This window comes from Rasamsonia byssochlamydoides (genome assembly GCF_041956645.1).
Source record: "Rasamsonia byssochlamydoides strain NRRL 3658 unplaced genomic scaffold VTN77scaffold_3, whole genome shotgun sequence".
Classification (NCBI taxonomy): domain Eukaryota; kingdom Fungi; phylum Ascomycota; class Eurotiomycetes; order Eurotiales; family Trichocomaceae; genus Rasamsonia; species Rasamsonia byssochlamydoides.
In genome coordinates this window covers 253036-277546 of record NW_027192386.1, presented here as the reverse complement: position 1 = coordinate 277546, position 24511 = coordinate 253036, and the positions used below count along the sequence as shown (strand labels likewise).

At 50.8% G+C, this 24511-nt stretch overlaps 8 protein-coding genes across 8 annotated transcripts; 4 read left to right on the top strand and 4 right to left on the bottom strand.

The window, feature by feature from the left end:
- Positions 1 to 981: 981 nt before the first annotated feature.
- VTN77DRAFT_4171 (uncharacterized protein) lies at positions 982 to 2187 on the top strand (the record flags this gene model as incomplete). The annotated part of the gene is made up of 4 exons (XM_069420201.1): positions 982 to 1104; positions 1159 to 1397; positions 1449 to 1872; positions 1927 to 2187. 4 exons carry the CDS (start codon positions 982 to 984, stop codon positions 2185 to 2187), a joined length of 1047 nt encoding a protein of 348 aa, XP_069281842.1.
- Positions 2188 to 3443: 1256 nt separating this feature from the next.
- On the bottom strand, positions 3444 to 6727 carry VTN77DRAFT_4170 (uncharacterized protein; the record flags this gene model as incomplete). Its single annotated transcript, XM_069420200.1, has 7 exons — positions 3444 to 5004; positions 5059 to 5489; positions 5544 to 5699; positions 5756 to 6136; positions 6193 to 6518; positions 6569 to 6627; positions 6687 to 6727. 7 exons carry the CDS (start codon positions 6725 to 6727, stop codon positions 3444 to 3446), a joined length of 2955 nt encoding a protein of 984 aa, XP_069281841.1.
- Positions 6728 to 7961: 1234 nt separating this feature from the next.
- VTN77DRAFT_4169 (uncharacterized protein) lies at positions 7962 to 11240 on the top strand (the record flags this gene model as incomplete). Its single annotated transcript, XM_069420198.1, has 2 exons — positions 7962 to 10954; positions 11039 to 11240. 2 exons carry the CDS (start codon positions 7962 to 7964, stop codon positions 11238 to 11240), a joined length of 3195 nt encoding a protein of 1064 aa, XP_069281840.1.
- An 810-nt stretch (positions 11241 to 12050) lies between these two features.
- On the bottom strand, positions 12051 to 13540 carry VTN77DRAFT_4168 (uncharacterized protein; the record flags this gene model as incomplete). The annotated part of the gene is made up of 3 exons (XM_069420197.1): positions 12051 to 13257; positions 13330 to 13337; positions 13388 to 13540. 3 exons carry the CDS (start codon positions 13538 to 13540, stop codon positions 12051 to 12053), a joined length of 1368 nt encoding a protein of 455 aa, XP_069281839.1.
- Positions 13541 to 13956: 416 nt separating this feature from the next.
- Positions 13957 to 15540, top strand: VTN77DRAFT_4167 (uncharacterized protein; the record flags this gene model as incomplete). The annotated part of the gene is made up of 1 exon (XM_069420196.1): positions 13957 to 15540. The coding sequence occupies one exon, from the start codon at positions 13957 to 13959 to the stop codon at positions 15538 to 15540; it is 1584 nt and encodes a 527-aa protein (XP_069281838.1).
- Positions 15541 to 16062: 522 nt separating this feature from the next.
- On the bottom strand, positions 16063 to 17271 carry VTN77DRAFT_4166 (uncharacterized protein; the record flags this gene model as incomplete). The annotated part of the gene is made up of 2 exons (XM_069420195.1): positions 16063 to 17046; positions 17131 to 17271. The coding sequence occupies 2 exons, from the start codon at positions 17269 to 17271 to the stop codon at positions 16063 to 16065; spliced, it is 1125 nt and encodes a 374-aa protein (XP_069281837.1).
- Positions 17272 to 18263: 992 nt separating this feature from the next.
- Positions 18264 to 19515, bottom strand: VTN77DRAFT_4165 (uncharacterized protein; the record flags this gene model as incomplete). The annotated part of the gene is made up of 6 exons (XM_069420194.1): positions 18264 to 18360; positions 18414 to 18448; positions 18513 to 18533; positions 18591 to 18703; positions 18766 to 19340; positions 19460 to 19515. 6 exons carry the CDS (start codon positions 19513 to 19515, stop codon positions 18264 to 18266), a joined length of 897 nt encoding a protein of 298 aa, XP_069281836.1.
- A 701-nt stretch (positions 19516 to 20216) lies between these two features.
- VTN77DRAFT_4164 (uncharacterized protein) lies at positions 20217 to 23366 on the top strand (the record flags this gene model as incomplete). Its single annotated transcript, XM_069420193.1, has 6 exons — positions 20217 to 20271; positions 20437 to 20690; positions 20763 to 22367; positions 22422 to 22661; positions 22720 to 23169; positions 23232 to 23366. 6 exons carry the CDS (start codon positions 20217 to 20219, stop codon positions 23364 to 23366), a joined length of 2739 nt encoding a protein of 912 aa, XP_069281835.1.
- Between the last annotated feature and the right edge of the window lie 1145 nt (positions 23367 to 24511).

Below are 24511 nucleotides of genomic sequence, written 5' to 3'. Positions count from 1 at the left end.
GAGAGGAAAGGCAGCATACTCTCGTCTTCAGGAACCAAGGTACACGTATAGAGCACACCAGAGGGGACAAAAATGATTCCAAGAGGCGGCAGCAGCAGTCGCATGCAGGGTCTGGAGGTTACTCCAACAAGGCATGTTGAAGCTAACTATCTTTTTTTTTCTTTCTTTCTTTTCCACCTTTTTTTTTCAATTTTTTTTTTCAAATCGGGATTTGCTGGATACAGTTTCGTTTCAAAGATTTGTAACTGCTCATATACTGACGTGGACCTCTCGTGGACCACTGGACCTCTCATTTGCTGCAGTCTGCCAGGATTCAAGACTCGGGAACAAATTCCAGATGCTGTTACCCATCAAATCGATACCACCTCTCCCCACAAGTTGCAACGACGTTCCATTTCCGCCCTCATCCTGCGGCCCTATGGTATCCCTACCATGCCAGCCCTAATTTGATACCCCGGTATTTTTCCGCCTGATGTCGTTTTGGCTCGCCAGTCTTGTGACTGGCCCACCGGGTCCAGAACCATTGTTCGCGTCCCGACCCGGTTCACACAACTTGGACCCTCCATCAGATCGAGTCAGGTCAGGCCATCCTTGGGCTAGTTGGACGGATGGCGCTTCCACTGTACGCATGGTTGTGGGGTATCGACTACCTTAATACGCCCCTCTGCAAGGCTATGTACAGGAGTGTTGGCAATGTGTTGTCTATATAATCGAGTCATGTTCGCCTCCTGGTTCTCTACCATCTAAAGCCATACCAGCAGGTCGAGTTGACTGGCTCTTACGTTCCTTTATCATTGTCACTCCTTGCCCTGAGCCAGGTGCTCTTCTATCTTCACTCCTTTGTTTGAGATCTGTCTGTGCGGCATCGTCCGTGCAGTATTCTCTGTCCTATCCTTTGGGAATTGTTTTAAAACGGACGCAAACACAACAGTCTATTTTGTTTGAAACGCGAATTTCATCGAGACTTTGTGTTACTTCAACATGCGTTCTGCGACTCTCCTTTCCAGTTTGGCCGCTTTGGCCCAACTCGGCGCTGCGAGCTACGTGCTCTATGATGACTATCCAATGGGCGAGGCCTTTTTCGACAGGTGGACTTTTTTTACCGTGAGTTTGTTCATTTTTTTCTAGTTCGATATATATATGTTGATGGCTGGCTAGTCCGCCGATCCCACCAATGGCTACGTCACATACGTCGATCAAAGCACTGCCCAGAGTGCTGGCTTGATCTCGGTCGATGGCAACAACTCCGTCTACATAGGGGTTGACCACACGAATATCGCGTCCGGCAGCGGTCGTCAGAGCGTCCGGCTGACCAGCACCAGCACCTACACGCATGGCTTGATCATCCTGGACCTGGCCCACATGCCGGGGTCGATCTGTGGCAGTTGGCCAGCTTTGTAAGTTCCTCCAGCCTGTCTACACGCGAGTGCATTCTGACGAGTCTCCAGCTGGACTGTCGGCGCCGACTGGCCGAATAACGGCGAAATCGACATCATCGAAGGCGTCAACCAGCAGACGACCGACGCCATGACCCTGCACACGAGCGACAACTGCACCATCAACAACACGGGCTTCACGGGCACGCTGTCGACCTCCAACTGCTACATCGACGCCCCCGGCCAGAGCAACAACGCCGGGTGCGGCATCGACTCGACGTCGACGCAGTCGTACGGCGACGGCTTCAACCGCATCGGCGGCGGCGTGTACGCGACTGAATGGACCAGCTCCGCCATCAGCATCTGGTTCTTCCCGCGCGGCAGCATCCCGTCCGACATCACCAGCGGCAGCCCGAACCCGTCGGGATGGGGGGAGCCAGTGGCGAATTTCGCGGGTGACTGTGATATCGACTCGCACTTTGGTGCGCAGAACTTGGTACGTAGCATTCATCCCCTGACACATCCCTCCGACTTGCTGACATGTGTCTAGGTCTTCGACATCACCTTCTGCGGCGACTGGGCCGGCAACGTCTGGTCCTCGGGTAGCTGCGCCTCCCTGGCCAGCACCTGCAACGACTACGTGCAGAACAACCCGTCCGCGTTCACGGAGACGTACTGGACGATCAACTCGCTGCAGGTGTACGAAGACAGCTCGTCGTCGAAGGCCAAGCGGGAGGCCAAGACTGAGACCGAGACTGGCGAGAGTCGTCGCCAGAGCCGTCGCCGATCCCACGGGATTAAAATAAACTAACGAGTTAATCAACCCTCTCAACTAGACAAGTCAGTGAAACCGCTGGAATTGAAATAGGCTTGGCCTGCCTATGCATACATACGCATATATATACATGCATATGTGTCCATGTCCATATACATGTACACGTATACGTGTGTGTATGTATATATATGTGTTGTGCTTTTTGATGGAATCCCTGGAGGAAACGAACGTCCCTGGAGGCTGGTTTGACTGACCTGTCTGTCCGACAGGTTGACGGATGATGGATGAAGTATGGATGGATGAACGACGAATGGATGGATTTTCTTTCTTTTTTTTTNTTCTTCTTCTTCTTCTTCTTCTTCTTCTTCTTCTTCTTCTTCTTCTTCTTCTTCTTCTTCTCACATTTACATTTACATTTACATTCACATTCGTTGGTGGTTAGTACATACCATCTGGTACTACTTACCCCTATTGGACATATTTTCCCCTTTCGATTCTTCGATTCTTCATATTCCAGTCCAACCAGTGCAAGTGCGTATAAGTACAGTGCATACAACCACACGCAAGTATGCATGTACATACATACGCGAAAAAAAATATCAATTATTATACCCTTTCTTGACTCTTGTTGAAATTATATGAGTTAAAAATTATACTCGCTAAAACTTGTGTGTTCCCTATATCCCCAGTAAAAAGTACTGTATGTAGTCAATGCTTTGTTTGCGGGGTTAGGTAATACACTACATACCTAGCCTATACAAACTATATGTAAGAACGTACAGGTTAATACTAAGCTTGATTTCGTTATTTTCTTTTCTCTCTTTCCCCTTTGTTTCCTTTCTCTCCTTTCTCTCTTTCTTTATCTTTTTTTTCTCTCTCCCTAAAGAAAAAAAAAATCAAAGACAAACAAGTCCTTTGTCCGACAAGGCGGGCCATATATACTCCGTACATAGCCCAGACTAAGCTGAGAAGTACATACCTACCTACCTAGATAGACGTCGTGGCATCTCTCTCTCTCTTTTTTGGCCGGGTCTGCAACATCCTTTCATAATAATCCCCTTCTCTTAGTCGAACTTGACTGCCAGCTTATCATTCTGTGTAATTGTGTAAATAATTATATGTTATTCATGATCATCAATAAATATATACATTATCTAATCCAATCCATCCATCCAACCAGCAAGTTAGTTAGAGTACTGTGTACAGTACTGTACTGTGCAAGTAACGGCATGCATACCACATGCATGCAGAAGTATACACAAAATAAATACATAAATCCGTAAGTCGGGAGACTACAGTTTGAATCCCAACTGATCCCGCAAATCATCCGTCAAACGCCCCCATTCGAGCAACAGTCGGAAAAAATAGATCTCCATGTCCTCCTTCCGCAGCGCTTGCTGCGCCCATTTCCGCCCCTCCTCGGCAATCCACAACCCCTCCGTGTGGTGAGGCAGCATCAGATCGATCGTCTCGCCGTGCGAGTCCTCCACGCTGACCCCCGCAAAGTACGCCAGCGTGCTCCACACGTCGTGCAGGCGCAGATCCTGTGGCACAAAGTGCCGCCACGCCGTGATGCGCGAGTCGAACCACTGCCGGAAGAGCGCCGTCTTGAACGGCAGGCTGTGGCTCTGCAGAAACGCGTGGAACCGCCCGCTGAACCCGGCCCCGTCCATGTCGAACAGATACCGGTATTTCCAGTGGTCTTGGAAATCCACCCGCTCCGCCGTGGACAATTCCTCTTCCTGGATCTCGCAGTCGGCGCATCGCACTGCAGGTCTCGCAATGTGCACGTTGGTGCGGAGGCCAAACTCCTCCCGCGGCGCGGTGCCATTCACGATCCGATACTCGTATTTCTTGCTGAAGTTGTTCCCCGAGCGCAAAAGCATTGACACTTTGCTCAAAGTATTATTGTTGATGAGATGAGAAAACCGCTGTCGGGTCATACCCTTCCAGCCTCCGTCGATGCTCATGCCTTCCGACGTCGCGCCGATCCAGAAAAGGATGTCTTCTTTCCCTGCATACGACGGATCCGGGTGCTCATCCGACGGCGCATATTCCACTTTGTCGATATAATTCCACGGGCTTGGGAATAAGATGTCCCCGAATCCCCGCACACTGCTCTGGCTGAAAAGCGGAACCAGCTGCTGCGACGCCTTGAAGGACGAAGGCGAGATGAAGAACCCGTGCAGATGGGCCAGGTCAGGCTGATGGCATATATCCCCAGCAGCATCCCAATCGGACACGAACTGGCCCAAAGAATGCGGCCGCATACAGCTCAAACACAGATTATGTCGGTCCCAGACGCGCGTCGTCCGAGCTTTCGAGGTCGGAGGGCAGATTCGACTGACCCTGTCCCATATATTCGAAAAAGCTCCATCCGTGAAGACGGTGTAGGGCGTCTGATCCACCGGTTCAATGGGATCCCAACCAGCTTGTCTATCGACCGACCAGCCGTTGAGAATAGCATCTTCCGGGGGAGCAGTCATAGACTTGGCCACATTTCTCATCTGGGAGATAGTCTCCCAGGGAACGGCCACCCGAGGCTCGTCATTGAGATTGAGGGCTATATCCATATCTGGCAGGTGTTTGGCAAAAGGCTCGATCATCTTCGCTGCTGCTTCGACCATCCACGCATGGGTGGGTTTGATGTCCTCCTGAACTCGAGGAGTACCGTTGCGGATGCTGATTGCTGCAACGTCATTGAAGGGGTTCGTGGCAATTTCATGAGTTAGTTTTCGCAGTTGCTGAGGCGTCAATGCTCGAAATGGCAAGAGATCTGAGTATATCTGATCGAAATCTTCAATAACCAGCGAAGATCTGCTGGTTGCATACTCGTACCACTTGTCAAAGCCTCTTTTTGACGCAAGATCAGCATATTTTCCGAAAGAAAGAAAGTAGATTACTTACGGTGGAGGATGTTGTTTGTACCGTTTCCTGTATTCCAAGACGGCCTCTTCGAGATTGGTGCTACTCTTGGCCTGAACCAACCACATATCGTGTTGCGACCTACCGTTGTAAATGAGTAGGTCGATCGGTAATAGCGTTGGCTGGTTTGATTGAATAAACGCCATTATCAACCCAAGCCCGAACAAAAGGAATACCGCCTTCAGCAACCAGAAGGTCACAGAAGAGGACACCAGAGGCTCATCTTCGGACACCGCGCTTGCGCTAACGAATAAAGCAGCACCAGCGGAGAGCACGACAACAGCGATGACGGTCAAGGGAATGGAGATCATCGGGAACGGATGTCCACCGGCCCACATAATTGATATCAGAGATAGATAGACAGCCACAAAGGCTGTGAGCATGGATAGTCCCAGGATGCCATAGCGGGGAATCTGGATGCATCTTAGCCGTGGTTCGAGGGTTGGAAGGATCCATTGGACACTTACGAGTATAATGGCCGTTGCGCAGAGCAGTGTCACCAAAGTAGCCTGTGCAAAGACAGCTCGATAGTAGGCCGAACTCGCGGAAAGCATGTATGCTCGATGTTCCGGGAAAGCAATTAGGACCACGACGCCGACGATCGTCCAAAAAGTGGCAACACCCTTTTCCCAGTTTTGGTCAATCACTTGTTGAGATTGATCTGCAGATTCTAACTTACAAGCAATCCAATTCCCCATTCTACCGGCGCCGATCTTCCTCTGCTGAGCTTAGAATGCGTCCCTGTGCGCAATAGCTCCGCAGCACAGATCAGGAGAAGGGTGTCCAGCACAACGCAAAGGATCTGGAACGTTCGTATGCGGAGAGCTTGATTGAAGATGATAGGACATATGTACGTGGACCTGCGGCCTTCATGAAAAGACGACGCCAGAAGACCAGCCACCATGAGCAGCGCTGCGGGGATCACATAGCGCAGACCGCTTCGCAAGAGGAAACGGAAGGGTTTGAAGATTGCTCGCACTGGGAGGGAATCGCGCTTGGTCGTCCTGCTTCTTTCATGTCGCACATAGTCGTAAATCGAGATTAGAAAGGGAATCACACTCTATATACGTTCTGTCAACAACCATCTTGAGTCTTCTAGAGATCGACGGTGCTTACTGAGTATCCCGGTCGGGAGCATTCATCATTGAGAGTGATCTGACGAAATAGCTCGATGCGGATGCACAGAAGACAACACGATACGGCAAGCAGAACCCAGGACGTTCCGACGCGGATCCCTTTGACATTCAAACTGCCTTTCTCTCTGAGGGACTCAGAGAAGGACGCCCGGGGCGTAGAATGTTCGGATGGTTCCGTGAGCGGTATCGAGACATAGCTTTGCGAGGTCGAATCTGCTTCGAAGATGTGCGGATAGAATTTCGCCAGGAGCAAAAGGCTTATCCCGGCAGTGAAGCATGAGAATACCGCCGAATGCGCCGGACGATCTGAGCGGTCAGCTCGACAACGCGGAGGGCGAGAGCGAAAGAAGGCTCACCAAAGACAAAGGTCGTGTCATAAGAAGCGGCAAGGAACGTGACACTGAGAAAGAAGAGTCTTAAGCTCGCGTTAGCGAATGGATCATCAGACGTTGCGGGGAGAATGTATCGGCGTACCCGACGGAAATTCTTGTGATGTTTTCCTTCGAAATTGCCATTGTCCAAAATCGTACCATCATCCAGAAGCCATTCTGTTATAGCGACCATTCGAGTCCGATCATCTTGCACCGCATGTCAGGTTGTCCGGCCAAAGGAGATGGGAATAGTAATAGGTTTACTAGAAAAGTGGCTACCATGGACGGTAGTCGCGGTAGAGGAGGTGGGCGCGTCGGAGCCTATAGGTAGCAGGCAAGTGATTAAATTGCGGAGCTTCCCACGTTTATCAGTGGGGAACAGGCGACGTCAACTCCAAGAAAATCGTAATTAATCCACAACTTAAGTTCAGGCACTGGGATGGATCCAGGAAAGGAGGGTCAACTCTGAGGGCCAGGGGTATAGGAGTATGTATACGATTACGTGGATCATAGAATGGCGAATGCCCATGATGGCGCAACACAGAGCACCGGAGCCGGCCATGGCTGTCTCCAACCATAAAGGGATGAATATTTTACCTGTCGATGGAAGCAGAGCAAGAGGTCGACCGTTCTACCGGACGTGTAAGGAGATTATTACTAGAACGGCTGCGTAGTCGGTGCCGGAGCACGCAATTGGTGGGCCGTTGAACGTAGTTTCCTTTCAGGGATCCTGGACAGCCACAGGGCCCAGACCAAGGAACTCGTCTACGAGTACGTACGGCAATACTTTCAATAATCAAGAATAAAATATTTACGATTATAGGGACTAAATGGCAAAAGCGCAATGGTCAGTGTCAGTCGACTGTTCTTTCCATATTACTGCGGTTGACAGAATTAATTCCTGCCAAGACTCGCACGCACGTGTCGCCGGAAAAAGAAAATCTCAACTTCTCCCGAAGGAACTGGCCAATCATAATCCTCCGTTCGCTATTCTTTCCTTGATTCCGTCTGACCAATGATAATGCACCGATTCTGCTCCGGGCGGTGAGGGGCTGCAGGCGGTGACCAGCGGCAGTTGAACAAAAAAAAATGAAGGTGAATTTTTGTGACAAACGGGACACAGACAAAGGCATTTCTTGCGGGAGCTCTGACCGACAACGACAGTCAGGAGTGACGAGTACGAGGGGTCCTGGTTACTCGTTTCTGGTCTTATGAAGTACTGTCGGGTCTGAAAATTGGATTACAGGAACCCATCTTCTCAGCCTGCCGCGGCTTGAGCTTCAGTCCTTCCCGTTCCAGGCCCTTGTGCCCGGGGGGAATCGCGCTTTGAGGATTTCATTGTCACGGACCCAGCATTCGCAAAACTAAGGGAAGAAATATGCCACGCAAGGCGATTGACTCGCGCATTCCTGCGCTGATCCGAAATGGCGTGCAGGAGAAGAAGAGAAGCTTCTTCGTGGTGGTAGGCGACCGCGCCAAAGATGTGATTGTCCACCTCCACTATATCATGTCCAGCGTCGATGTCAAGCAAAACAAATCGGTTCTCTGGGCGTATAAGAAGGATCTCCTCGGCTTCAGCAGTCATCGCAAGAAGCGCGAGGCGAAGATCAAGAAAGAGATCAAACGAGGCATTCGCGAGCCCAACCAGGAGGACCCGTTTGAGCTCTTCATCAGCTTGAACCAGATTCGCTATGTTTACTACAAGGAGACCGACAAGATCTTGGGAAACACGTACGGCATGTGCATCCTGCAGGACTTCGAAGCCATCACGCCGAATCTGCTGGCCCGGACCATCGAGACTGTCGAAGGAGGTGGTCTCGTGCTCCTCCTGCTCAAGGGCATGAAGAGCCTCAAACAGCTCTATACCTTGTCCATGGACATCCACTCCCGCTACCGCACCGAAGCACACGATGATGTGGTCGCCCGTTTCAACGAACGATTCATTCTGTCGCTGGGAAGCTGCGAGTCGTGTCTGGTGGTGGACGACGAGCTGAACGTGTTGCCTATCTCGGGCGGGAAGAACGTCAAGCCCCTTCCACCACCTGACCCCACGGAGGAGGGCAAATCGGGCGCGAAGAAAGAGCTACAGGAAATCAAGGACAGTCTGGCGGATTCGCAGCCGGTAGGGTCGTTGATCACCCTCGCGAAGACGGTCGACCAGGCCAAGGCGCTCCTCACGTTCGTCGACGCGATTGCAGAGAAGACGTTGCGGAGTACTGTTACTTTGACGGCTGCTCGAGGACGTGGAAAATCTGCCGCGCTGGGTGTGGCCGTTGCCGCTGCCGTGGCCCACGGATACAGCAACATTTTCATCACATCCCCCAGCCCAGAGAACTTGAAAACGCTGTTCGAGTTCGTGTTTAAGGGATTTGACGCGCTGGGATACCTCGACCATGTCGACTATACAATCCTCCAATCTACAAACCCGGCCTTCAACAAGGCCATTGTGCGGGTCAACATTCACCGCAACCACCGTCAGACCATCCAGTACATCCAGCCTCAGGACGCCTACGTCTTGGGACAAGCGGAGCTCCTTGTCATCGATGAAGCAGCCGCGATTCCCTTGCCCCTGGTGCGGAAACTTCTCGGGCCCTATCTCGTGTTTATGGCTTCGACCATCAACGGATATGAGGGCACGGGTCGGTCACTCTCGTTGAAACTCATCCAACAGCTTCGAGAGCAGTCACGAGGAGGGTCGAAGCTACCGGATAACACTGATATTGCTGATCGGGCGACGGGTAAGGCGACCAAGAATGGAGAAAAAGCCGTCGGCGGCCGGACGTTGAGAGAGATCACCCTGTCGGAGCCGATCCGATATGCGCCGGGTGATGCTGTGGAGAAGTGGTTGAACAAACTTCTTTGCCTGGATGCGACGCTTCCGAAGTCGAAGATGAACACCCAGGGCTGTCCCCATCCGTCTCAGTGTCAACTCCTTCACGTGAACCGAGATACCTTGTTCTCGTTCCACCCCGTGTCCGAGAAATTCCTCCAGCAAATGATGGCGCTGTACGTTGCCAGTCATTACAAGAATTCGCCGAACGATCTCCAGTTGATGAGCGACGCTCCCGCTCACCAGCTTTTCGTCCTCGTCCCACCGATCGATGAGGAGGCTACCAAATTGCCAGAGCCGCTGGTTGTCATCCAAGTCGCATTGGAGGGTCGCATCAGCCGGGAGAGTGTCCTCAACAGCCTCAGTCGGGGTCAACGAGCGGGTGGTGACCTGATCCCCTGGCTGATCAGCCAACAGTTCCAAGATGAAGACTTTGCCTCTCTTTCAGGAGCCCGAATCGTGCGGATCGCCACCAACCCGGAATATCTGAACATGGGCTACGGATCCCGCGCGTTGGAACTCCTGATCGACTTCTATGAGGGCAAGTTCATGAGTTTGGACGAGAATGCTACGTATCCATCTGAAGAGATGGTCCGCGTGACGGACGAAGAACTCGAGAATGCCAATCTCTTGGAGGACAATATCCACGTCCGGGATATCCATTCCATGCCTCCTCTCTTTGGCAAGCTTTCGGAGCGACGGCCGGACTCTCTTGACTACGTTGGAGTCAGCTACGGCCTGACGCCGTCCCTCCACAAGTTCTGGAAACGTGCGTCCTTCGCACCCGTTTACCTTCGTCAGACTCCCAACGACCTGACGGGTGAGCATTCATGCGTGATGCTTCGGGCACTGTCTACAGGCTCGAACGACACCAGCTGGCTGAGCGCGTTTGCAAGGGATTTCCACAAGCGTTTTCTGTCTCTTCTTTCTTACCAGTTTAAAGAATTCCCTTCTGTTCTCTCTCTGAGTATATGCGAGTCCGCCACGGCAGGGTCGAAATCGGATCCATCGTTTTCTCCCTCGCCGCTGACCAAGGCCGATTTGGATGCTGCTTTCTCGCCATTCGACCTCAAGCGTCTCGATAGCTATGCGAACAACATGCTCGACTACCATGTCATCCTCGATATGGTTCCGACCATTGCGGAGTTTTATTTCCTGGGTCGCCTCCAGGGCAAGGTGAACCTCTCGGGCGTTCAGCAGGCAATCCTCCTCGCGGTCGGGCTCCAGCGGAAGAACATCGACGACCTAGAAAAGGAGTTGAATTTGCCATCCTCCCAGCTCTTGGCGATGTTCATCAAGATCATCCGAAAGGTCGCCACTCACTTCCGATCTCTGGTCGAAGGCGCGGTTGCAGAGACCCTTCCATCGGAGCGGCCGGTGGGAGTGGAGCCAGCGGGGGCTCACGACGACGACGCGGTTGACGACAGGTTCCGGCCGCTGGACGCAGACCTGAACGAGGAACTCCGTGAAGGCGGGCAACAAGTCGACGAGGAGCTGAGGGAGAAGCAACGGGCGTTGATTGATGCGCTCCCACTAGAACAGTGAGTATTCCCTAGAAACCTTCCTACTACTTCTACTACAGTCGTGATGTTACGAAAGCGGCACAGCTAATTTCCAGCCTACAGATACGAGATCGATAACGGGGCCGCAGCCTGGGAAGAAGCCGAGAGACAGATCCGTCAAGGAGGCGCATCGACCGTGAGCGTGAAGTCCTCGAAGCCAGCTAAGCGCAAGGCAGGCGAGACGGCGCGAGAGATCTACGAGAAGGAAATCGAGTCCAAGATCCAGAAGAAGATCAAGAAGGGTACGGAGGGGAAGAGGAGGTGAGAGGAAGTGAGAAGAAGTGACGAGAGACTTTTTTTTCCCCTTCTTTTCTTTTTAAAGGCATTTCCTTGCCTTGCCTTTGCATTGCATTTAAAGAAGAGTGTTTGTCTGTTGTTCATGAGGGGAACAAAAAAAAAGGAGCATTTGGGCGCGTTGTCATGTCACTGGATGTTTAGCCCCTGTTGGCTGTATGTATATATTGTGGTATATTACACCACCATCCTAGGTATGTAGTGTGATGTATTATTTTCACGGCATCTCTGGATTACACAATACAGTACCTCGTTGCCAGCTAAGGCATGAATACGTAGATTGTGGATGGGTGTACCTGGATTACTTTTAGTTTAGGGGAAATCTGACTAGGAAAGTTGCCAAAAACAAAAAAAAGGGTGGGGGGAAAGGAAAAGGAAAAGAAAAAGAAAAAGAAAAATCTTTGGCATAATACAAGTTTCGTCCCTAATCTGCTTGCTTGCATATAGATTAGGTATTAGGTTATGGCGGTTCTCGGCCCCTGTTCATCTTCTGTTGAGGTTATTTATTTTCGCTGCTATGGTATGGTTCGTTTATGCTGGCTTGACTTGGCTTGCATATCGCATGCATGCGAAACCAACCGTATCTGTCCGCATGGAGGTATATATAGCGTTAGTGTAGTTAGGGATGAGCTTAATGACTACGTTCTGTCTTTTTTAAGTCATGATAGATGGATGACAATAGCGATTAGCGTTCGAACTCCCTAGCTCCGTGCTCACTTAGATTTTTGCCAAATGAAAAATACGAAAAAAAATGTCATAATATTACAATACAAGTCTTCCCTCACAACTCATCGTGTTCAACCTCCTCCTTCTTCGTCTCCTCCTCTTCCTTCTCTTCAACGATGACACCTTCAGGCAGCTTATTCTTAGCCCCCTCGCCCAGCCTGATGGAGTCGACCCAGGCCTCGATCTTGGCTACAGCAAAATCGTCTTTCTCCGCGGGCTCGTACCGTCGCCACCAGCCTCGTCGTCCGTTCAGCGCGACGATCTCCACCGCCGTCTCCTCAAGAAGACCTAGCTGGTTCCGCAACGTCTTGGCTCCCTCGTTGATGGCGGGCACGCTGTAGAAGGGAAGGCGGTGCTGCGCGAGCTTGTGTGCGATTTCGGACAAGCTGGCGAGAGCCTCCTTCGCTGGACCGGGTAGTTCAGCGTCGGCCGACTCAGTCGCAGGAAGAAGCGCCAGGACGCAGGTGCCGGACTTGGAGGTCAGGCAGGTTGATTCCAGCGCTTCGAAGGTAGGGAGCTGCTCAAGCTCAGGCGCCTTGACTGGTACCTGGGCCGGTTTCTCATCCTCAGGGACGTCAACGATGGGATCCGTTGACTGGGTGGGCTTGGCATTCTCGAGAACAACTGAAGACGACCTACTGGTGGACTTCTTCGACGTAGTAGAGGCAGGAGCCGGGTCGGGGTTAGGTTGCGCCGCCTGGCTGAGAAACTCCACCATGGGCTTCTTCTTCATTTCCCCCTCGTAGACGATCGGCTCCGCCTCGCCGTCAGGAAGGAGCACCAGCGTTGGGAACGAGGTGATCCCGAACTTCTCCACTGCGCCAGATTCCTTATTGCGGATCTGACCGATCTTGATCGATCCCAGGAAGTCGATCGCCAGAGCTCGGAGAAGAGCACTGGTGGTCCCCTTCTCTGTGAACAGGATAGCCTTGGGCTTGTCGTCCTCGGACAGCCAGGCCTGGAAGTCCTTATCTGTGAGTTTCTTGACGTGGTTAGGAATCCGCTCCACCACCGCGTCCACTATGGCTTTTGCGCTCCTCGCGCCCTGGTAGTCTTCCACCCGCGGCTTGCCAGGCTTCTTGGAAGGCGTTACGATCTTCAGCGTCGGGAACCCTTGGATGCCCATCTGCCCGCAGAACGGTTTGTTTGCGTCATCGTCGCAGTTGACGGCGGCTACTTTGGCCAGACCCTCCAGGTTTTTGGCTACCTTTTCATACGTCGGTTTCAGGTTCTGACAGTGACCGCACCAGGGGGCGTAGAATCTGAGATAACGCGTTAATCTCAAGCTAGGATGGGCGGGAAAAAAGGCAGGGAAGGGAGAAATTGCATCTTACTCTACAATCTGCACCTGGAGTCAGCTAGGCCATATAATATGGGTGGTTAGGTACCTACAGAGGTATAATTTGATTTGGCAATCAGCGAGTCGTAAGTCTTGTGATTGACTTGCAGGACAGGAGAGCTCTTAGTATACAGACCATTTGCATTGGCTGCTGGCAGCACTCCCAAGAGGGAGGCAAGCAGTGCCAACGCGAGGTTGCTGTGCATTCTGACAGGAAGATTCTTAAGAGTGAGGCTGTTAGTTAACCAACAACAGAACTATGGCAAGCAAATGTTCATCACGAGTTCATTGCTATTGAAATAAGCTGGATTCCTTTGGTATGCGTGGCCTTTATCAGTCTGTTCTTCGGAGCTTAGAGCAAGGTGTCCTGGAGCTCTTGGCAGCTAATCGGAGAACTGCGGGGAACGGAACTTCTTTTCCATCACTGATAACGGAATGAGGGACGTCTTGAATTTTTATTGATCCTTCCACCATCACCCAGATCCTCCTGCAAGGGTCTTCTTCTCAGAAAGCAAAGTACAGGTTTCTAATGAATACGTTCTGCTAACTTTGCATACTGAAGATCACCGCCTCTCATGATTCCCCTTCAATTCCTCTCATCAGGAGCTTCCCCGCAGAGGCAATGGCCGCGGAGATAGCTGCGACAGCGGCGAGAAAGCGTCCTATCGAGCCAAGGGACATCGCATTTCTACCGGAGGAGCTCTTTCACATGATTCTAAGTTATCTCGACCCTGTGGACGTGGTTCGTTGCCGTCGTGTCTCCCGAAGCTGGTCCGATGCCTTTGCGAACCCGACAAGTCTCATTCGTATACTGAAGCGGACGTTTCCCCGGGCACGAGAAGTCAGGAAGCTGATAAAGGATGGCGCATTCGATAATCCAGATGTGACATCGGAAAGTAGTGCTCGCTTCTGGCGGAAGACGTTCGACCAGGTCACTGCCAGATACCATCATCTGGCTCGAGGTAAACCTCGCTCGGTTCAGAGATTCAAACTATGCGGAGAATTCTACCTCGGCTCCCTGCAGTTTTTCCAGGTGGTGCCGTGGGAGTACCATTCCAGCAACTTTCCCGACCGGGGAGAATTGATGTTCAAGCATGCCTTTTGGACGTATGAAGACGGGCTCGTGGTCTTCCCCAGCGAAGAAGACCACAGCCTCGTACTCTTAGATTTGGAGACGCAGGAAACTTTCATGGTCCCGTTCATACTCACTGATAAGGTCATTCGAAGGATTCGTCTGCAGGACAGAGTTTTGGTCATTGAGTGGGCGGAGCCCGAAGCCTTCCACTGGCTGAATGACAGCGAGAGCGTGCATCGCCACTTTGCTACATCGTTTGACCTGCACAAGTATGGTCGAGGCTGGGATATCATTTGCCGGAACGAGTGGAAAATCATGTTTCTGGGCCATCCATTAGGCGAGAGAGATCGCTTTTTCTCCGCACATAGTAAGAATTACTATACCATCTATGCGTGGCAGCCCAACCGCAGTTTGTACACTGCCGATGAAGACGCCCCCATTGAGTCCCTGTTCGTCTGGGACATCTCCAAGCCGTCCTCCTACCGACCATCCTTGGATCCCACCGGCCGAATGAAAGAGACAATCGGAGATGATGGCCCCTCGATCATCGCTCGCTTCAGCTTCCGAGAACTGGGCTTCTACTCCGTCCGACAGAGAGGATCTCCAGCCATCATGAGACTGGACATCAACAGCGAAGCAGACACGATAGACATCACCGAAGTCACCTACACCGGGTCGTCTCTCGGCCGGAATAATTCCTCCTACAACCCTCTAGAATGGACATGCCGAGTCCAGACCACAAGCATCCCTTTCATCGGACATGGGCCATGCTGGCGACGCGACGCAGGTGTGGTCTTTCCCCCGTACCGCGGCAACAGCTCCATGGAGATCCCCCCTCTGTCCCTGACAGGCCATCACCCATGGTACCTGGGCGTGTACGAGGCGACCGACGCAGACGCCCAAGTATCATTCTGCCTCCGTTACAGCCACAGTAGTAATACCAGCGTCCTGGAAGAAGAAAGAAAATCCTCGACGCGACGACTACTCGTAACGATCCGCACTCCTCTCTCGGAGACCACGCTGAGCGATGCGGCCAGTGCGGCGCTCTCCGAGAAGGGGAAGATCTGCGGCGACGAGAGATTCGTTGTCGGTGAGAGTTCTAGTGGTGAACTGGTCGTGTACCGGTTTTGATTACCGATAGATCGATTAATTGATGGATTGATTTGTGTAGAGACAGGCATAGTAAACTATAGTCATCAGTACCGAAGTACTTACCTAGGTAGTATACATACCTCCACCAACAAAATGTCGATACAACGACTGAATGACTGTCAGATTCCATGCATGGCTGATCCCAAAAGTTCAATATCGGTTTCAGTACACTTCACAATAGGAATAAGAGGAGATTATACGACAGAGTTCCAAGTTCCTGTATTGGGAATAGAAAATAAAAACTACAGAGTTGGCTAGTAACTGGTCATGAGAGTTCATACATTCAACGTCTGTGATGCCAGTCCAACTCATGAAACAAAAAGAGGTGTAACGACCAGTTCTCTCCTGTTCGCACAGCCCATACCAGTAGGTAGTAATAAGTATATCCACATGAAGCTTGTTCTCTAGGATATTCTTTCAGTTCATCTTCCCTTCTCCTGGAAAGATATTCGGTCACAATGCAGAGGGCCAATCCAGTGATTTCTCTGTCACGATTCCGACTCATGAAGTCCTCTGATACCTGCAGCTGACACATGCCCTAGCTCCACAGCTATGACACGTCAGCGTGTAAATCGGCAGCCACAGGTGACAGACATCACACTCTTCGGCGTGGAACGTCTTTTTCCAACGTCCCAAGTGGCGGCAGGTGTTTTGTCCATTTGCGAAATTGGCCACGTGGGTTGGCTGGGCCCCCGGGAAGCCCTGACGTTGCTCCTCAAACCACCCCTGGAGCGATTCCAGAATGAAGCCGGTCATTTCAGCGATAAAATCCTTGATATCGTAGCGATGGTCGGGGTCGGCGAGCTTGTACCGAAAGAACGGAAGCAGATATTCGAGAGGGTCGAGGTCGGCTTCTGGGTTAGCCCCCCTAGTGTTGCTTGCCTCGACTGTAGGCAAACTGGCAGAGTCATTGCACCCGACACGTTGCTGTTCTTCCTCTTCACTGTCCTCTCTGTCATTCTGCAGGGAATTGTCGAAGTCAGAGTGGCTTTCCGCTTCGCTTTTCTCGGTTCTGGTCTCAAGTCTCTCACTGTCATCGGAGCTTTCATCATCTGCAAGCTGATCAGGTTCTAGGGTTTCTGCAATACATGCTGGGACAGAGTCCTCAGCGTGTATCTCCCTCTGCTCTTCCTCTTCCTCTTCCTGCTCCAGTTCTTCTTCATCACGAAGCACACGAGCTCTCATGGCTTCCATACGCCTGGCTCGCATCTCCCTTTCTCGCTGGCGCTGAGCTTCACGCTCAAGCTCGCGTTGTTTCTCTTCTTCCATTTTCCGTCTTTCTTTCTCACGCTCCCGCTCTTCCTCCTCACGTCTCCATCGCGCATCTTCCTCATACCACGCGTCCCATAGTGGCCATCCATCCGGCACATTTTCAGCAGGCTTGAATTCAGGGATTATAAACTTAGGCCTGCCATAAAAGTTGAGGTAATTGTCGTGTTTCTGGCGTTGGACAGGATCACGGAGGACCTCGATCGCTTCTTGTATCTGATAAGTACAGTGCCTGGATCAGCATTTTAAGACACAAAGGGAGGAAGAAGTTATGCATATTGAACTAGGAACATTACAGACCTGTCGAAATTGTGTCAGAGAGCTTGTTCCTTCGCCGGCCTTGTCAGGATGGTATCTGAGAGCGAGCTTCTTGTAGGCACTGTTGATATCTTTGATAGATGCATCCTGGGAGACGCCCAGGACTTGATAGTAATCGACCATTTTCAGGTTCTGGTGTAATAGAGTCTTCTTGATGATGGTGGGACAGTCAACGCTTTTGGCAAAAAGAGTCAAATAGTCACATATAAAGACACGACAATCCTGGATGGAGTAAGAGAAGAATGTAGCTAAGACATCTCTGCTTCCTTTATATCAACAGGTATCTTCAGACAATGTGAAGGGGACGACACTGAGATATTCACGAGCTCTGGGAAATCACAGGTGAAGTAAATTTTCTCGGCGACGATCACTCCAGCTCAAGATAGAAGGAAATAACCGTCAGGTATTTGCAGTCTGACTGGATATGTGTCGAGAGGCAGCGTGAATGAGGACTGATGATATGAGCTAGACTTTTAGTCATTCACCACAGAGCAATGCCAGACACGCTGGTCCAGAAGGATTTAACTAATCAGAAGTAAACAGTCATAACCCACCCAAGAATGGAAGCGACAAGTGTCCACTGATGTGAAATGAAGGAAGGTGGTTTCACGTGCCTTACCTTACGCGCGTTTGCACCAGCTGCACAAGGAGTTTTGCTCATCTGGCAAGACCACAACATCCACTTCAGACAGCAATATATTTACCTAGCATACCTAACTCTCCTTTGTCCGAGTTTCCTATTCGCAGAATGCCACTGGCAGAGAAACGAAAAAATACCGCACATTCTCCTCCTATCCCTTTAACCAACCCGTCTAGATGCAGAAACTCCCCGAGACCATCGTACGTGGAGCCCAAGAACGTCGACTAAACTCGACATATCTGGGAGCAAACCCGACCAGGATAAGGCGATTGGACAATTGAACGTCTATTCGGAAGGAATTTTGTGATTCAAGTAAGGAAATGTCGACGGACTAAGAGTATATCGAGGAAGAAACCAAGACTATGGAAACACAGGATAGATTGAAACTGGTTTTACATGCCTGGTGACGGGTCTAGAATATTTATATGGACAAGTCTACATTCGCGACTCCCTCCCAGCGACATCAGGTGGACAGTTACGACATATCCTCACTGGCGGTGGCACCGGTAATAATCTCGACCAGTTCACCAGTAATGGCGGCTTGACGCTGTCGGTTGTACAGAATCTGGAACCTAGAAGGAGTCAGAACCGTTGGCGGAAAAAAAAAGGGTAAGGCGTTACATACTTCTGAATCATCTCACCAGCGTTCTTGGAAGCGTTCTGCGACTGATCGTTAGTGACATAACTCCAAAGTGTCGATTTGGGATGCTATGGCAAAACTTGCCTCCATGGCATTGCGACGGGCCTGGAATTTTAGTTAGCAAGTCAAATCACAACAATTGCACCGGAAAGTCTTCCTTACCGAAATCTCACAAGCATGTCCTTCAGCCATAGCCCAGAACAAGCTGTTGGCGAGAGCGTACTCGCGCAGGTGGGCAAGAACCTCGTCGGCAATCTCGAAAGCAGAAATGTTGGCTGTTTGGTGATGGCTGTCAGTGGACGGTTGTCCAGACAAATGGCGAGCAAGAAAAACTCACGAGATTGGGTGATGGCTTCCTCGGAATAAGCCTCAACGGTGGTAGGCTCGTAACTCTGAGCGTTGATGAACCTGTTGTAGATAATCTTGACGCTGGCATAGTCGGTGGGGAGCAGAGCGATCTGGTCCGCAATGGCCTGGGCATCCGCGAAGGTAGGAATATCCTTGCAGACACCGGAGAAGCTCAGGACGATATTCTGCGGGTTAGACCGACTAAGCTGAGCCTTGGCCTTCTCTCCCAGAACCACGATATCGGCATTCGGGTTGTCGGCCAGGATTCTGCGAGTCGCCTTACTGAGACCGGAGTGGATACCACCGCAAAGACCCTTGTCGGAACTGGCGACGACCAGGAGAGTCTTCTTGTCGTCCAGAGGCTTGGTCTCAGCCTTCTCGAAGACGGTGTTGGACGTCTGTCCGTAGACACGAGAGTCCTCCATAGCCTTCTGGGCGCGAGTCAGACGGGTAGAGGCGACAATCTTCATCGTGTTGGTGATCTTCTCGATGTTTTTGATGGACTTCAGACGGCCCTCGATTTCACGCAGGGTCGCGAAGTTGGCGGCATTGGGAGGAGCGGTACTTGGACAATCAGCAATTGGCCTTATTTTGCAGGTACACTCGATCTCCGCAGATCCCTCTCTGCGATGTGCGCCGCACTGCTACGATGAGCATGCGGCTTTGTTGATGAAGAGACTTACCGAGAGATGGCGGCACTGCCGGCCTTCAGGGCCGGACGGACGGCACGAGAGAGCATGATGTGAGGAAAGGAGAGGGATCAGAAGGACGAAAGATCCGTCGAGAGAAGCTGCAGCGAGGGGGCAGCCGGATCAATTGATGCCAATGCCTCGGAGGGGGAGATTTCTCGCAGGTGAGGTCGTCACCGTGCTTTCTTCCGGCTGTCGGGAGGAGGGATGGGCGGCTGACGCTAAACTAAAAGAGGAAAGAAAACTCTGGCGACGAACAACACCTAAAGCGCAGGTCACGGGATCTGCTGTCGGAGCGCTCAGCCAACAGGAACGCGCCGTCCGCGAGATTATGTAATACTCAGGCGTCAAGGCAGCCACCTGATCGCCAGTTGGCCAAGACCGCTCCAAAGAAGCCGAGATCGCCTCCGTCCAAGGCTTCGGATTATTTGAGGTCACGATTCAGCACTGTCCCTTCAATTGTGTTATCCCCCGTCATCCTCCCTTCACTCTTCCAACACCTCCACGTCTGGCCCCCATTCACCCCCCTCCGACTTGTCTCTCCTTTGTCCTTCTTTCGTTCTACTGTTTCTCGGCGTTCCTTGGGCTCAATTAGAGTTTACTTTTTGCCAAGATTACATTCACTTCTTCATTCCGCTATCGACTGCCTTCGGCGCTACTGACAAGATTCTGGCGCGCATACTCACCATCTCGTTATTCTCCACGGTCCCTTCCGACTGTACGCCATATCTCAGTCCCGCGTCTTCGAACGATGAGCTCATCGGACGATGACACCCCACTCGTCCAGGCCAACGGCCGCTCTGCCGGTGAGTTCTCTTTGGCCACTGTTTTGCCTCCGTGGAAGGCCATTCCTGCCTCATATAACTCTCGTTCTGAGTCAACCTTTTCCCTCCTGTTTGACTTGGGTGTTATTGTTCTGTTGAAGTTTGCGTCGGAGCAAATCCCTTACTAAACCATCATCTTTTCACTAGGCGCTGCGCTCTCTGAAGAGGTAATTTCGAAGGCCACGGACAAGATGATGGATGACACTACGAACACAAATGGGGATCTGAATCCCGGAGTGTCCATTCGTAATGGACCGGTCGGGGACGGTGACGGGGATGTTGAGATGGAAGATGCGGCAGATGGAGCGAATGTCCGCAGTGCAAGCAAGAGAAAAGCGCGGGCCAGCGCGGGAGGAAAATCGTATGCGGAGCCTGAGAGCAGCGAAGAAGATAAGCCTTTGGTACGCCTCGTCTTCCTCATTTGCCCTTGTCCGAATCGTCTCTGTGGTTTCAACGGCTGACCATTCCGACAGAGCAAGCGTCGTCGCACATCTGGCAAGAAGCAAGCAGCGGATTCAGACTCCGACGATGTTCCCTTGGCCCAACGATCGAATGGAACAAAACCCCCCAAGGCATCGGAGACCGCCATAGGCGAAGAGTCCGATTCGGATGTCCCGATTGAGCGGAAGCTTAGCAAGCAAAAGGCAAAGATCGAAGAGAAAGCAGAGAAAGAGGCCAAGGCCATTCGGAAGGCGGAGGCTACTGCAGCCGCGAAGAAGACCACCGGCAATAAGTCCGCTGCAAACGGTAAAAAGAAGCAAGCCAACGGTATCAAAAAAGAGGAAAGCGATGAAGAAAAGCCCGTTAAAGCTGTTGCCAAGAAGACCGCCAAATCAGTCAAGTCCGAACCGGCGACTCCTGCAAAGAAAGGGAAGGGCAAGGCAGAACCTACCAAGGAGGATGTCAAGGAGGAAACTGAGGAACCCGAAGGTGGTGAGGAGGGGGAGGAGGAGGAAGAAGAATACCGGTGGTGGGAAGATCCTACCAAGAGGGATGGGACGATTAAATGGACCACTCTGGAACACAACGGCGTTCTTTTCCCTCCGCCTTACGAACCACTGCCCCAGCACGTGAAAATGAAATATGACGGCATCCCAGTGACCCTGGAGCCAGAAGCCGAAGAGGTGGCCGGATTCTTCGGCAGCATGCTGAACTCAACTCACAACGTGGAGAATCCTACCTTCCAGAAGAACTTCTTCGGCGATTTCCAAGATGTTCTCAAGAGAACCGGAGGCGCAAAGGACCCACAAGGAAACCCCGTGGAGATCAAGGAATTTGCCAAGTGCGATTTTAGACCCATTTTCGAATATTACGAGATGAAACGCGCCGAGAAGAGAAACCTTCCTCCCGCTGAAAAGAAGGCTCTGAAGGCGAAGAAGGAAGCCGAGGAGGCTCCTTACATGTACTGCTTGTGGGACGGTCGCAAACAGAGGGTAGGAAATTTTCGTGTCGAGCCGCCAGGCCTTTTCCGTGGACGGGGCGAGCATCCAAAAACCGGAAAGGTGAAGACCCGGGTTCAGCCCGAACAGATCACCATCAACATTGGGAAAGAGGCCAAAGTACCGGAGCCGCCGCCGGGTCATCACTGGAAGGAGGTGAAACATGATCAGGAAGGTACCTGGCTTGCCATGTGGCAAGAAAACATCAACGGCAACTACAAGTATGTCATGCTCGCGGCCAACTCCGATATTAAGGGCCAGAGCGACTACAAGAAGTTTGAGAAGGCTCGAGAGCTGAAAAAACATATCGACCGTATCCGCAAGGACTACATGAAGGCCCTGAAACATGAGCTCATGGCGGATCGTCAAAAAGCAACGGCAGTTTACCTCATCGATAAATTTGCACTCCGTGCTGGAAATGAGAAGGGTGAAGACGAAGCAGACACAGTTGGTTGTTGCTCTCTGAAGTATGAGCATGTCACCCTCAAGCCGCCGAATAAGGTTATCTTCGACTTCTTGGGTAAGGATAGTATCCGTTTCTACGACGAGGTTGAGGTCGATCCGCAGGTCTTCAAGAACCTCAAAATTTTCAAGAAACCCCCGAAGAAGGAGGGTGATGAGATTTTCGATCGTTTGACAGTACGTTTCCTTGCACCCTCTCTCTTTTTTAGACGGTTGCTTACTTTTTGATAGACATCTGCGCTCAACAAGCACCTTTCGAGTTACATGCCAGGCTTGACTGCCAAAGTGTTCCGTACCTACAATGCTTCCTACACGTTTGCGACGCTTCTTAAAGAGATGAAGCCAGGGGGCTCTGTGGCTGAAAAGGTCAAAGCATATAATGACGCGAATCGAAAGGTTGCCATTCTTTGCAACCATAAACGCACGGTCCCCGGCGGTCATGCCAATCAAATGGAAAAGCTGAGTGACAGGGTATGTCCTCGCCATGGCAACTTGGAATTCCTGTCGACTTCTACTGACTCTGCTACAGATTAAGGGCCTTCGGTACCAGAGATGGCGAGTAAAGCAGATGATGCTTTCCTTGGACCCCGACATAAAGAAGAAGAAGGACGCCAAGTATTTTGAATTGGACGAAGACCTTGATCAAGAATGGATCAAAGAACACCAGAAATTCCTCATTGAAGAGCAGCGTCAGAAAATCACGAAAAAATTCGAAAAGGATAACGAAAAGCTGGCCGCCGAAGGAAAGGAGCAGTTGAAACCTGAAGTACTCGAGGAACGACTGGAGGTGCTCAAGGAGATGGAAAAGAAGTTCCAGAAAGAGAACAAGACAGGAAAGGTGGAACCCGAGGGCAAAAACCCGACGATTGAGAAGTTGGAGAACAATATCCTCAAGCTCGAGCAACGCATTGAGAACATGGAACTCCAAGCCGAGGACAAGGAAAACAACAAGGAGGTTGCTCTGAGCACGTCCAAGATTGTAAGTTTTGTCTCTTGTCTCTATTCCGCCGTGACGTCTCCGATGCTGACTGATAATTACAGAATTACATTGACCCACGACTCACTGTGGTCTTTTCGAAGAGGTTCAACGTTCCCATCGAGAAATTCTTCTCGAAGACCCTCCGCGAGAAGTTCGACTGGGCTATCAAGTCTGTGGACGAGACCTGGGAATTCTAGTCCAGTGACCAGTCCTCAAATCTTCCTTTCTTTTCCCTCTGTGTTTTATTCGTTGTTTTTCAGCGCTGTATTTTTGTTTTCTTTTTGGAGTGGTGTCTTGATAGTTCTTTTGTTTCTCGTTTTGCATTTTCGCCTATCTCTACGCGCCTACGTGGCCCTGTACACTTCTCATTTCTCACATGAGCTCCCACACACAACCAAAACTCATTCAGGGAGACTCGTCGTTTTCCATGACTGCCTGCTAGGGGGAGAATCGAATCGGTACTGTCCTTGTAAGATAGATAGATGGATGATCTACTTGACTCGACGGGCGTCTTGATATCAATCATTCATTGAATTGAATTGCTTGGTGGTTAGTTTCAATCTAGTTGAACGGTTGGCAATTCATCGAAGACCTTTTGAAACATTAGCAGATTGCTCCTAGCTACTAGTAGTTCGTTATGCCTTAGGTACATATACAGGTAGGTAGCATTCTAGAGAAATAATACACCTATGTACGTTACACAGGAGCCTGGCTGTTCTTGCTGCCGTTAAGAGAAGCTACCTCTGTTAAGTTCTTAAGGCTTTTTTTTCTCCCCTTTTTCATCTACATCGTTCTCCTTCGCCTCTCCCTCCAGCTTTCTATTTTGTATTGTATCACATGCTTGCTTGCTTGCTTGCTTGCTTGATTATTTATTTGAAGTTGGTTGTGAGTTCGTCTTGTATATCCGATCAGGACTTATCCACCTTCATTCATGAAAGTCAGCAGAGAAAAAAAAACCGGAACTAGCATAGAGTAGATTTTTGTTTCATATATAACGATTCGATTACCCAGGTTAGATTAGATTGATTAGGTACATTCTGTTTCTGCTGATCTACTCCGTAGATGAGAGTTAGTTAATTGACGCAAACAGAACGGACCATACCATCAGAATCAGAAAATTCGACTGATAAAAAAAAGGGAAAACGACGGCAAAATAGATAATACATGATATCCGATCCAAATACACAAATGCAAATGCATAGGCGAATGTGAATGCAGGACAAAGACAAACGGAAGAAGGCAGAGCCAGCTTAGAGATCAGAAAGATAAAGAACATGAAAAAGAGAAGAGAACTCAACGAATAGAATCAAATCTAAAGGGATACGTACGTACAGGATAGTAT